Source organism: Leopardus geoffroyi, chromosome B4 (genome assembly GCF_018350155.1).
Source record: "Leopardus geoffroyi isolate Oge1 chromosome B4, O.geoffroyi_Oge1_pat1.0, whole genome shotgun sequence".
Lineage (NCBI taxonomy): Eukaryota > Metazoa > Chordata > Mammalia > Carnivora > Felidae > Leopardus > Leopardus geoffroyi.
This window is the reverse complement of record NC_059341.1, coordinates 99,863,981-99,877,869: the sequence shown is the minus strand read 5'-3', so window position 1 is coordinate 99,877,869 and position 13,889 is coordinate 99,863,981. Positions and strand designations below refer to the sequence as shown.

General features: G+C 39.5%; 1 protein-coding gene across 2 annotated transcripts in view; it reads left to right on the top strand.

The window, feature by feature from the left end:
• Window positions 1–13,889, top strand: part of KRR1 (KRR1 small subunit processome component homolog) — a 113,726-nt gene that overhangs the window by 89,334 nt on the left and 10,503 nt on the right. Inside the window, exon 1 of one of the 2 annotated variants that reach the window (XM_045466954.1) lies at window positions 10,698–10,932. The exons of the other annotated variant lie outside the window; for it this stretch is intronic. Coding sequence (XP_045322910.1) covers window positions 10,848–10,932 — 85 coding nt within the window. The 5' untranslated portion in view covers window positions 10,698–10,847. Of the gene's footprint in view, window positions 1–10,697; window positions 10,933–13,889 lie in introns of those variants that run through there. 2 annotated transcript variants of the gene reach the window in all.

Sequence of the window (13,889 nt, the reverse complement as noted above, 5' to 3'; positions counted from 1 at the left end):
TGTGCCCCTATGAATTAGCACTCCTGTATCCTTTGTGTAAATTCTTAGTAGTGCTATTGCTGGGTCGTAGCATAATTCTGTTTTTAATTTTTTGAGAAACTTCCACACTGTTCACCAGTTTGCATTCCCACCAACAGTGCAAGAAGGTTCCCATTTTTCCACATCCTTGCCAACATCTATTGTTTCCTGAGCTATTAATTTTAGCCACTCTGACCAGTGTGAGGTAGTATCTCAATGTGGTTTTAATTTTATTTCTTTGATGATGAGCAACATTGAGCATCTTTTCATGTGACTGTTGGCCATCTGGATGTCTTCTTTGGAGAAGTGTCTATTCATGTCTTCTGCCCATTTCTTCACTAGATTATTTGATTTTGGGGTGTTAACTTTGGTAGGTTCTTTATAGATTTTGGATAATAACCCTTTATCCGATTTGTCATATCTTCTTCCATTCAATCGGGTGGGTTTTAGTTTTCCTGATTGTTTCCTCTGCAGTGCAGAAGCTTTTTATCTTGATGAGGTCCTAATAGTTCATTTTTGCTTTTATTTCCCTTGCCTTCGGACATGTGTCAAGTAAGAAGTTGCTGCGGCTGAAGTCAAAGAGGTTGTTGCCTGTTTTCTCCTCTAGGATTTTGATGGATTCCTATCTCACACTTAGGTCTTTCATCCATTTTGAGTTTACTTTTGTGTATGGTGTAAGAAAGTGGTCCAGGTTCACTCTTCTGCATGTTGCTGTTCAGTTGTCCCAGCACCATTTACTGAAGAGACTGTCTTTTTTCCATTGGATACTCTTTGCTGCTTTGCCAAAGAATAGTTGGGCATATATTTGTGAGTCCAATTCTGGGTTCTCTATTCTATTCCATTTATTTATTTATTTTTTAAACAGTAATTATTATTTTTTTTTATTTATTTTTTTCAACGTTTATTTATTTTTGGGACAGAGAGAGACAGAGCATGAACGGGGGAGGGGCAGAGAGAGAGGGAGACACAGAATCAGAAACAGGCTCCAGGCTCTGAGCCATCAGCCCAGAGCCTGACGCGGGGCTCGAACTCACGGACCGCGAGATCGTGACCTGGCTGAAGTCGGACGCTTAACCGACTGCACCACCCAGGCGCCCCTCTATTCCATTTATATGACCCTATTTTAAATGTTGATAATTGTTTCAAATATCTATTCCTGTGTAACAAACATCCTGAAAACATAGTGACTTAACACCACCAAATATTCATTAATTTTCCTATTTCTGTAATTAGGCTGGACAGTTATTTTGCTCCACGTGGTAGGTACTAAAGCTGAAATGTCTAAGATTGCTTCTTCATGTTTTCATGTCCAGAACACAAGCAATGTTGACTGGAACATCTGAGAGCTGGCCCCGGGCATCTCTGTGTCTGTGTCTGTCTCTCTGTCTCTGTCTCTGTCTCTGTCTCTCTCTCTTCACATAGCTAGGTTGGGCTTCCTCACAGTGAGGTGGTCTCAGGGTAGTTGAACTTCTTATTTTTCAGCTCTCTTCCAAGAAAGAGAAAGCAGAAACTGCCACTCTTCCTGAAGGCTTGACTTGGAATTAGCGAAGTCCTATCCACAGTTTCCTATTGGTCCAAGTAAGTCACAGGGCCAGACCAGATTCGGTGCGAGAAGGAATAGGCTCAATCTCTTGGTGTGAGTGGCATCCTTATATGAAGAGAGAAGGTGTCAATGGTGGCTATCTTTGGAGACTATAAACCACAATAATGAGGTGGTTCTCCTAAGGTTGCCTACCTAACTACATTGGAAATGCTGTGACTATGTAGAGGTATGTACCAGGCAGGGATGATGAACAAAGCAGTGTGTGGGATAGGAAGGTATGGCCTCCTTGCTCCTAACTTATGCTGCTGACGTGTTGACATTACTTCATTGCTTTGGTGTGGCAACAGCTCCAGCCAAGTCACTACTGCCAAATACTTGCCCATCTGTCCTCAAATATGACTAATTGCCATTATAATGATTCTTCAGCTTTATTAAACACCTGCCTTCTGCAAAACCAAATGAGATTCACAAAGACTTCTTCATTAATCATTGCAGCATCCCTGATGAGAGCTTGAAGGAAGTAGGTGTATTCTCATTTTAGAAATGAAGAAAGTGCAATAAAGTGAAGCTCTAAGAAGGTTATCCAACATCGCACAGCTGGTTGACTAGAATAAAGGGGAGGGGCAGTGTGTGTGTATTAGACAGAGACAGGGACAGGGACAGAGACATACAGAGAGACAGAATGAGAGGGAGAATGAGAGAGAAAAAGTCCTCTCTGGGAAGGCAAGAAATAGAGCCATCAAAATCTTTTCTTCAGGGTGCCTGGGTGGCTTAATTGGTTGAGCGTCCAACTCTTGATTTCAGCTCAGGTCATGATCTCACGGTTCATGAGATCAAACTCCTTGTTGGGCTGCGCAATGACATTGCAGAACCTGTTTGGGATTTTCTTCCTCCCTCTCTCTCTGCCCCTCCCCTACTCTCTCTCTTTCTCTCTCAAAATAAATAAATATTTTTTTAGAAATCATCTTTTATTTTCCAATGCTATGTGACAACCACTTAAGTGTCTTAACATACTAACTGATTTCCAGAAGCAACAAACTTCTGCTATAATCAAACACTATGACTTGCCCCCCCCCCGCCAAAATCATTGTAATGAGATTTAACCTGTATCATATTCAAATCTGTTTTGTTTCCTTTTAGCTATACAGGCGCTTCTGCACTGATGAGTATAAGTTTCAAAGTTCTGTTGTGCAGATTAGATTAAAAGACATAGCACATAATGTGTGAGTAGTGGCTTATAATAGGCATCCAGTAAGTAGGAATGGTTATTATCACAAGTCTTTATTTTTTCTTAAGAAAGAGTGAAAGAGTGTGTGTGTGTGGGAGAGAGAGAGAGAGAGAGAGAGAGAGAGAGAGAGAGAAAGTGAATCTTAAGCAGGCTCCATGCTCAGTGTGGATCCTAGTGTGGGGCTCAGTCACACAAACCGCAAGATCATGACTTGAACTGAAATCAATAGTCAAGCACTCAACCTACTGAGCCATCCAGATGCCTCTATCACAGGTTTTTGGATCTTAGGAATACTAATATGTTAGTTGAAATAGGACTTTTAAAAGCCTTCTCTCTTTATTCTATACCTAGTGATTTTAAGAAACAACAGAGTTGATTAATAGTTACTAGGTCTGCATGTTATTAAACGCAGCTGAGTTTGTACATTCAGACCTAATCTGTGTGACCTTGCACCAGTTGGTTAATATCTCTGGGCATTAGAATCCTCATCTGTAAATTAACGGAGCTGGACCAGATCATCTCTAAGGGTTTTTCCATCTTGGACATCTGCAGTTCCATGGAAAAAGCAAAAGCCTTTCAATTCTTTATTCAAGCCATCATCTATGAACATTTTGCCCTCTAGTGGCAAGAATCAAGGAAAACTATTCCTCCCAAGAAGAAGTTTCGCATCCACATCCCTATTGAAATCTGATAAATAAATATATATATATATATATATATATATATATATATATATATATATATATATATATATATATATTTGGTGAACACTTGTGCTTGCCTCAATATTGTTCCAGTTATGTTTATATAAAAATTACCCCTGAAGTTAACAGCTTTCAACAACAAACATTTATGAAGTTTCTGAGGGTCAGGAACTTAGCTGGTGCTGCTGGTTCAGTGTCTCTCAGGAGGCTACAGTCAAGGAGTCAGGCACGCTCTGGTCATCTGAAAGCTTGATCAGGCAGGAGGATGTGCTTCCCAGCTCCCTCATGAGGCTGGCGGCAGGTGGCTTCAGTTCCTTGCCTTTTGGATCTCTCCATAGGGCTGCTCAAGACAAGGCAACTTGTCACCTTCTCGGGCAAGCTATCAGAGAGAGAGAGAGAGATAAACCTAGACAGAAGCTCCCATGTCTTTTACATACTAATTCAAGTTATATACCATGGATGAATGAACTAGAATCACATAGATTCAATACGAATAAACCTCAAAACAAACCATCCCATTAAAAAGCAAGTTGTAGGAGTACATACAGCATACATATGTATATACATTTGTATACATTTAATATATACCTTGTATGTATATAACTAATAAAAAATACTTATATAATTAATGTAATTATATACCACTTTATTAATGTATAATGTGTACATATGTCATATGTAAAACATTTATTTAAAGCCCACTTTATCTTGCTTAGAGATTATGTGTGTGGAGTAGCCATATAAACAAAAATCTTCATGGAAGTGATAGACACCTGTCTTGGCATAAGTGATCACCTCTGGTGGAAGACGGGAGGGATGGGGTTAGGGAGGTGTACATAGGGGCTTTAACTGGCAGTATTTTATGTCTTAAATTTAATTATGACTACAAAAGTGTTTGTAGTAGGAGCGCCTGGGTGGCCCAGTGGGTTAAGCATCTGACTCTGGATTTTGGCTCAGGTCATGATTTGAGTGGTTCATGGGATTGAGCCCCGCGCCGGGCTCCATGCTCTCAGCTCGCTCTCAACTCAGCTTGGGATTCTCTCTCTCCCTTCCTCTCTCTCTGCCCCTCCCCCACACTCTCTCTCAAAATAAATAAATAAACTTAAAAAAAAAGGATTTGTTATATTAGTCTATCTGCATTTTAGTAAGTCTGATATGGTTCTTACAAACCAAAACAGCTAGTTATTGTTTCTAGAAAAGAAAAGAGAGAAACAAGACTCTGGAGTGACTTCATTTTGCATATGGATGAGATTTTATTATACAAATATTTATGTAAATCTGGGGCCAAAATTCTAAAATGTTAACACTAATTAAATTTAGGCAGGGGGGTCTTGGATGATGGTTGCATTGTTCCTTGCAGTTTCCTTTTTTATTCTTTTCAAAATTAAAAGAAAAAATATAGCCATTTCCTGTAGGGATATATGCTACATGAGAGAATAATATTATAAGAAGGGATTATGCCAAGTCAACACAATTACAGCAGATCACTGTTTCAGTATCACCACATGTGCCTAGAGAAGTATAAATCAACCTAACAGACCAGTCAATGCATTTTAGAATCCTCACAGCAAATATAGAGAGTTATTACTCGTACATACACTAAATAAAATGTTAGTACATAATTCCTCCGTCTATCTTGAGACTGGATCTAAGTAATTCTTTAAGTATGTGGCTTCTTTTAATGGAATGGCGGCATGGGAATGAGAGATGGTGATGGATAAAACCTGAAAATCCATTAATCCCCTGTATAATTCGCTCTACTTACTGTAGTACACATTGTGTGTTTTTGCCCCTCCAGCCAACATCCATTCCCCTTCTTGTGGCACAGCTCTCAACTACTCCTTAGAACTCATTCCTTCCCATTCCAGGCCCACATGGTTTATGTGGGTGTGACCCACCTCTGGCTCTAGCATGTGATCCAGAACTGCTCACTGAGAATCTTCGTGGGACTTTGGATGGAATTCTTGGGGAAAAAGAAATTCTTCTTCTGTTGAGGTTTCATTCTGAGCTGCTGACAGATATCTTTGCTTCAGAATAAAGACAGCACAGAAAAAGCAGAGCCAAAAGATGGAAGGACACACACACACATACACACACACACACACACACACACACACAGAATGAGCGGGGTGGGGGGGAGAGATCTTGAGATCATGATAAAGAGCATGAATGTCACTATGACATTGTTAAGGTACTAGGTCCAGTTTCTAGGTATGTAGGACAATAAATCCTCTTTTTCACATGTTAGTTTGAATTTCTATGACTTGCAGTGAAAGGAATCTTGAAAAGTATATTTACATGCAAGTACTAAAACATACTAAAACTCTAATTCAACCTCCCCTGAAGAACTCTAAGAGCGGGGGACTTGAGTGCTCATAAGATCAGATCCAAGCTTCTGAGACACTCCTCCCCTATTGCTTTAAGGCAAGGGTCCCTAACCTGATATCTTGACCCTCTAGGGGTATTATGAAAGAGTGTGACAGATATATGAACATCCCATCAAACTTTCGGTAAAATGATGTGGGTACCCAAATATATGTGCTTTTCTGGGGAAAGGGTCCATTGATTTCATCACATTAGTAAAGGGACTGGTAAACCGAAAGATATTAAAATCACTGATAGATGATCAAAAGCAAAAGTGCAGTGTTAAACTCTGAATTTCCATGTCTCTAAGTGTATCAGATAGCTTGACTTCTTTAATTTGAGATTTTGAAATAGTGGAGAAGCCATGTCACCATCTTGTTAACATCAAGAAAAGACTTGTTTAAAGATAAACCCATTAAGTGCTTGAAATACGTCTTCTAAAAAGTTCCTTTCATTGGGGGCCATCTGTGGTTACCACCATCTGAAGGATGGGAGAGGCATATAGATTTAACAAATGATTAGAAATCCGCTTCCTAGAAAAGTTCACATATTCCCTCGGTGTCCTGTAAACAAATAAAAGACTGTATTTTGTTTGTTCTATTTGCATAAAATAATAATCCTCAGCAGTATCAATACATTTCACGTGCCACTGATTAAATCTTGAATATTCATGCGTGCATTAAAAAGCCTTCTGTTGCTATGGTGGAACCTCATATTATGAAATGTGTTCCAGCTTTCCTTTAGGGAGAAGAATATTATAACTGAAAATTAAATCAAAGCTGTTGCTTATCAATAAGAACAATCAAGAAGAGAAAGAGGGGAGATTGCCTTGGAAATAGTAGCAGAGGCCCAATGAAATATTAATGTTCTGTGGGCCTGGGGCCCAGAGAGACTAATATTCAAGCAGTAATGAGTGTCTTTAGACCTCAAGCATCCACTGTATGTATCAGTATCATTGTTTGTTTGAGTAATGAGACAACAGAATTCCAGAATGACAGGGACAGAGTTGAGGGAAATGGAGCAGGATTGCCCACTGAGGAGCCCAGCATAATAATGAACAGCCAGCTGGAGACTTTGGCTTTTGATAGCAGGCAAGTTCTACTCTAGGTAGGTAAAATGTGAGAAATAACTTTGCTTTAATTGCATGCCTGGTTAGAAGTAAAGCCCTTACTAACCCTTTGAAGTAGAATCACAGAAATCAAGAATGTCTGCAGACCCAGGTTTCTCAACCTTGGCACTATTGACATGTTGGGGCCGGATAATCCTTTGTTGTCTTGGGTCCTACCCCAGACCTACTGAACTATAAACTGGGGGAATAGGATCATCCTTCCACGTGATTCTGAGGTTGGCTAAAGTTTAAGAAACAGTAATCTAGGGGCCCCTGGGTGGCTCAGTTAGTTCAGAGTCCAGCTCTTGATCTCAGCTCAGGTCTTGATCTCAGGGTCTTGAGTTCAAGCCCCACATTGGGCTCCATGCTGGGTGTGAAGCCTGCTTAAAAAAAAAAAAAAAGAGAAAGAGAGAGAAAAAACCAGTAATATAACAACATTCTCATTTTACAACTGAAGAAACAGAGGTTGGTTAAGTGCTTACTCAAGCTGGGTGGCAACCAAAGCCATACATCATATCTCCATATCTACAGATATGCTAAACAGGGCCTTGCAGGAAGAGGTTGATATCCTGCAAGGATATTTCATTCCAACACCATGACATATGAAACATGCACAGCAAACATTCCCGGACTGGCCGAATATGTTTCTCAAATTTGGTCTCTCTCCTAGATTCCCAGGTTCTCTAAGTTTTCATGCAGAATCCTTTACTTTTGCTGACATTATTTTTCTAAAGACTATTAATTTTTACCTATTTTGTTTAGTCTTTCTGCCTACTTCCTTTTTCTTTTTTAACTACCTTCATCCCTAAGGTAGCCAGCCTTAAAACCTTAATGTATAGCCTTCCAAATCCTTTTTCATTATACAATCACACACAAACATATTCATATATATGTACACATGTGCATATTATTATTATACCTAGCACATAAAACCAAGTATTTAGAACAGAAGCTAAAGCATTATAGAGGCTCAATATTTATTGAATGAATGGTTTGCTTTATAAAAATTGGATAATTATATAAATCATATGTAATTATAATATATAATAATTTTATTTACATTATACTGTTTCTGGCTTTTATTACTCAATATCTCTAGGTAATCTCTTCATTAGATTTAATTAATTCTTATGAATGGTTGCATAATATTTTACCACTATCAAAGTAACATCAATTTATTTAACTACATCTCTACTTAATTGTCAGGATGCTTTTACTTTTTTGTCACTATAAATAAATAATGGCTAACACTTACTGAGTATGTGCCACATGTGAAGCATTCTTTCTTAGCCTTTTACATGTATAAAGTCACTGAGTTAAGGTTATTTTTCCTGTTATAGGAAACTGAACAGGGGTGGGTAAGAAGCTTAACCAAGGTTATGTAGCCAGTGGGCAACAAATTCTTCAGTGTAGCCCCATTGTCCCTCTCACTGCATTACTTCTATACAAGCCAGTAATCAACACAGGTATACATACATCCTAATGGAATGGTGCTTTACTTCTAGTTGACAGTGTCCCACGAGTGGAATTACTGTGGAAGAATATGTGTATATTTTATAGATAGATTGCTTTGCAAAAAGGCAGTGACAGTTTGCATTTTCACCAGCAGTGTAAAATACTCTTTCGCAGATTATCATTTAATATATATATTTATTATTTATTTCATTGTGTGTGTGTGTGTGTGTGTGTGTGTGTGTGTGTGTTATTGTTTCTTTTTTGCCAATCTAGTGGGTGAGAAGTGATATTTCACTGTTACATTTATATGCTTTTTGGACAGTAGTGGGGTTGAGCATCATATCCTTATCAGCTATTTGGATTTATTCTACTACAAGTCCATAGGCTACAGGGTGGGCCAGCAGGCTGGAGATCCAGAGAATAGCTAATGCCACTCAAATTCAAAAGCTATGAGGCTGAAAACCCTGTTTCCCTTCCAACACATTTGTAACAGCTAATCCTTTTAGTAACTTTTCTGGAGATGCTAATGGTCAGACTGCCTGGACTTAATTTCTAACTCACCACTGATTAGTGACTGAGTTCCTTAAAATAACAGTAATAAAAATCTGCTTCACAGGGTTCCTAGGAACACGGGAAGAATTGCTTCTTACTTTATAACTTTTGCCTATTGTTATTTGGGATTTGTCATTGCTTTTTTAAAAAATATTTTATTTTTAAGTAATCTCTCCACCCATCATGGGACTTGAACTCACAACACCAAGATCAAGAGTCCCACGGTCTACTGACTGAGCCCGTCAGGTGCCCCAGGATTTTTCATTGCTTTTTGAGTAAATTGTAAGAATATAGGGATGAAATCCTGGCCTTCCACTTATAAGACCCACAGAAAAAAATTTTTTTAACAAAATCATGTGGGGCGCCTGGGTGGCTCAGTCGGTTGAGCGTCCGACTTCGGCTCAGGTCATGATCTCGCGGTCCGTGAGTTTGAGCCCCGCGTCAGGCTCTGTGCTGACCACTCAGAGCCTGGAGCCTGTTTCAGATTCTGTGTCTCCCTCTCTCTCTGACCCTCCCCCGTTCATGCTCTGTCTCTCTCTGTTTCAAAAATAAATAAACGTTAAAAAAAAAAAAAAATCACGTGTCTTGGGACCTTCTGTCCCTTATTAACACTCTGTTTTATATATGTACCTTATATACAACAATCTAGATTTTTATGAAAGACACACAATGGGTGAATTTCAAATAAATGTTCCGAGTTTCACTAATGCAAGAAATTCAACCTATCAAAGTCTTTCCCTATTCGTCCTACAGACAGTTTTAGAAATGACAAGCAATAAGATCAGTCATTAAAATAAGTTTCATCTTTAGCATGTCTAAGAAGTTTTAGATTTTTAGAAATGTAAAAAACTGTAGTAGTGATGAACCTCACATCTTGAAGTCAGCCATATACAGTGCTGAGGTAGTCATTTTGGAGATCTTAGGCTAGGTGAAATACTTCATAAGTGTCACTTAATTACTATCCCTCTGGCTTAGAAAGAGAAATACCAAGACCCCAGAAAATACCGATCAGAAACAAAGACTTTTAAAACTTATTTTACAAAAAATTATCAATCTGAGAGAGTTGTGTTTGTTTTAATGCTGTTTTAAGAATTAGAAATGCAGGGGTGCCTGGATGGCTCAGTTTAAGCATCTGACTTCAGCTCAGGTCATGATCTCATGGTTCGTGGGTACAAGCCCTGCCCTTGGGCTCTGTGCTGACAGCTCAGATCCTGGAGCCTGCTTTGGATTCTGTGTCTCCCCCTCTCTCAGCCCTTTCCCCCACTGGTGCACACTCTCGCTCTCTCTCTCTCTCAAAAAGAAACATATAAAAATAAGTAAATAATTGGAAATGCAAATAAAGTGCCTGACCCAAAGTAGTCTCACAATAAATGGTAGCTATTAACCGCCACTCCCGGCTGTCAAGGACCATGTATTTTCGTATTTGGATCTCTTCCCAACGCCTACTACTTATTTGCGGATCGTAAAGATATTTATCGGATAAATGAGTGAATGACATCAGGAACAGACCAGTTGCACTCTGTGGCCAAATCCTGGAGTCCGGGAACCTAAATTAGACAGTGGGGTTAGAAAGAACAATCTGGGTAAGAAGGCCTCCAACTTGCCCATAGTGCTGAACTACAATTCCCAGCATGCAACCAAACGCCGTGGTTGCAGTGCATCCCGGAAAATAAATCTCCGGCTTTCCATTGGCCACGCAGGAGAAGAGCTTGTAGTTTGCACAAATACGCGCGCTCTAGCGTACGTACGCACGGAGATTGCGCAGATCTCCTCGTCTGAGCTCTGCGGAACTCATTTTGTAAACATTTTCAAGACAAAAATCCGGTAGGATTTAAAAACAGTTCCACTTCCGGTAACACCGGAAGCAATTTGAAGATGGCGTCCTCCTCCTCTAGCGGGCAAGCCAACGCGGAGGGGAAAAGTGAATTTCGTAACAAGAAGCCGAAGCCGGAGAACCGAGGTGAGGTTGAGGGAGAACCGAAGCCTGATATTTGGATATTGAGTTGCGACTGTTTTCTTTGGCTGTCTAGGGACGTGTAACGCTACCTTGAGTCTGCTTTGTGAAGTTGAGTACCTATCATTGCTGACGACTGGCGATGTTGGCCAGGCCTGCGGGACCGACTAGGGTATGGTGCCAGCCACGTGTTTCTGACCGCTTTTGCTAGAGGCCTTTCAAAGTGAAGATATTACAGAGTTTGTTTTCTGTAAAATGAGGAGGATTAAGAAATTGTGGAGGGCGCTGCGAGACCTTATACTTGCTTTAAGGCGGGGGCTGCAAGTTGACAAAATGAGGGGTGGAATGAAGTAGGTATAGGAGGGCCTTATGTACGTTATTGAATGCCGATAAAGGAAGCGTCTGATGTACAAGTGGCTGATAATGAAGCAGCTGATAATGAAGGAGTGAAACAGACATAGAGATACGGAGCAGGAGGTATCTGGCGTGTTCTTAACCCTAGTTTGCTTGTTAGTGAAGAAATTTTGGAACATTTATCATTATTTCTCTTGGTCAGATGGCTAAAATATTAGACGACACAGCTCGCACTGTGTCTTCACAGACTTTAGACCGCCTTACTTTTAAATTGCTGTCTTGCTTTGTAGTCTGTTTTCATACATTTTCTTCAGTATGAAGGACAGGAAGAGGGGATAGAGAAGTAGCTCAAGACCTGAGCAACCAATCTTGTTTTAAGTGTTCAAAACCTTGGACTGCCATTCTGTAGGCATTAGGGAGGTATTAAAGTTTTGTTGCTGTTTTTAATTATGCAACGTACACGGAGTACTGTATGTGTACAGCTTGAAGAATAAAACCTACACGTTCTGGACAAAGAACCATTATGCAGAAGCAGCATCACCATAATCCAAACCCCTCTAGCATCACCTCTCAGATCATATTCTTTGCCCTCACAGGACGTGAAGTGACCATTCTGAATCGTGTTAGCAGTTTCTGTTCTCTTTGTAATCTTTCCAACTATGCACAAAATGGTTTGGTTTTGTCAGTTTTTGAATTTTATATGAATGCAAGAGGGCTGTAGACATTGTTCACATTGTTCTTAGGCTTAACTTTGTTTTTCTTATTCAGTCAAGAAGATACTGGTAGCTGTAGTTTATTCTTTTCATTTGCTGTTGACATTTCCTTCTGTGAACATACACATATCTGTATTTTCGGTCTACCTTTGGTGGACATTTGGATTGTTCACATTGTTTGCTATTATAAGCAGTGCTCTTATAAACATCTTTTATGTCTTGCCTAATTTGCATGTTGAAGAGTTTCTCCAGATTATGTACATGGAATTGGAATCCGTGAAGGTTAGGATATGTGGAGGTAATACTAAATCTTTCTCAAAGGGAGCTAGTTTACGCTCCCACTAGCAGTGGATGAGAGTTGTCACTGCTCTACATCCCACACTAACACATGATATTATCTGAATTTCAAATTTTTGTCATTTTGGTAAGTATGAAATGGTGTCTGCCTGGGGTTTTAATTTGAACTTTCCTTATTACACATCTTTGTACGTTTTGGGGCTATTTACACCCCCTCTATTGTGAAACTCCTGTATATTTCTTTTGCCAGTTTTTTGTTTCTTTAATTTGTAGCTGTTTAACTTGTTTTTTGTTTAATCTGTATCTGTCGAAATGTTTATACCGGGTAGGGACTTGGGAAGATAATACATTTTAAGCAATCACAGTTGTAGAATTTGAGGTTTTGTTTTTTGTTGTTGTTGTTGTTGTTGTTGTTGTTTAGGATATTGGGAAGTGAATAATATATGAAGACTAATTCTCTGTGATTTGAACCAGAAATAGCAAAGTAGATACGAGTATTAGAAACGAAGCAAGTTTATGTGTGGTGGAGAACATGAACTACGTAGGCCCTTTTCTCAGACTTAGTGTGCATAAGAATCTCCTATGAGATTATTAAAACACAGATTCTTGGGCTTCATCCCAGAGATTCAGAATTGTTAGGTCTGAGCTGGAGCCCAAGAACTGGACATTTTTTAAAGTTTATTTATTTATTTTGAGAGAGACAGAGAGAGAACCAGCGGAGGAGGGGCAGAGAGAGGAGGACAGAGGATCTGAAGCAGGCTCCATGCTAATAACAGAGAGCCCGATGTGGGCCTCTAACTCGGAACCATGAGACCATGATGTGGGTCGGAGGCTTAACCAACTGAGCAACCCAGGGGCCCCAAGAATTGCATTTTTGACAAACCCCTAGTTTATGCTGATGCTGCAGGCCTGTGGTTCATAATTTCGAGTAGTACTAAATTAAAGCATAGCTGTTAGATTTAAGAGATTGCTAAAATCCAGGACCAGGAGTTTTAATAAATGATGTGGGAGATCATTTATGGCGTTTAGGAGGCATTTTGTTTTATTGATAGGAGACCTAGACTGTATCACCTTTGCGTCCCCTTAGGCAAGTCACTAATATTTTCGGACTGAATGTCTTTTATAAAATGACAGTTGTCATGAAAGATGTACAGAAATAGGCATATGAAACCCCTTTGGGAAGCCTAAAACTCTTTACTAGTGATTAGTACCTGAGAGTATACCCTGGAATATCAGCTTTTAAGTTTTACATGTGCACAAACACAAACATATGCATATACACGCACATATGCAGGCTCCAGTTCAGGAAAGTCTGAAAGATTATTTATATTGAAAATAGTGTTGTAAACAGAGTTGTATTTGAATCTTCAACTCTAAGATAGTGTAGTGCAATAGAAGTTTCTTGAGGACCCCAGTGTCTGTCAGGCATATGCTAATTACCGTGGATCCAAAGAGGGTCCCTGCCCTTAAGGACCTTTGTCTTATGAGGCTGAAGTATTTACACATAATTTTAATACAGTGTGTTGGTGATAATGACAGAGGCATGTTCTTTATTGAATAATCTAAAAAGCATGGGGACAGGAACTACAAGGAGAATAA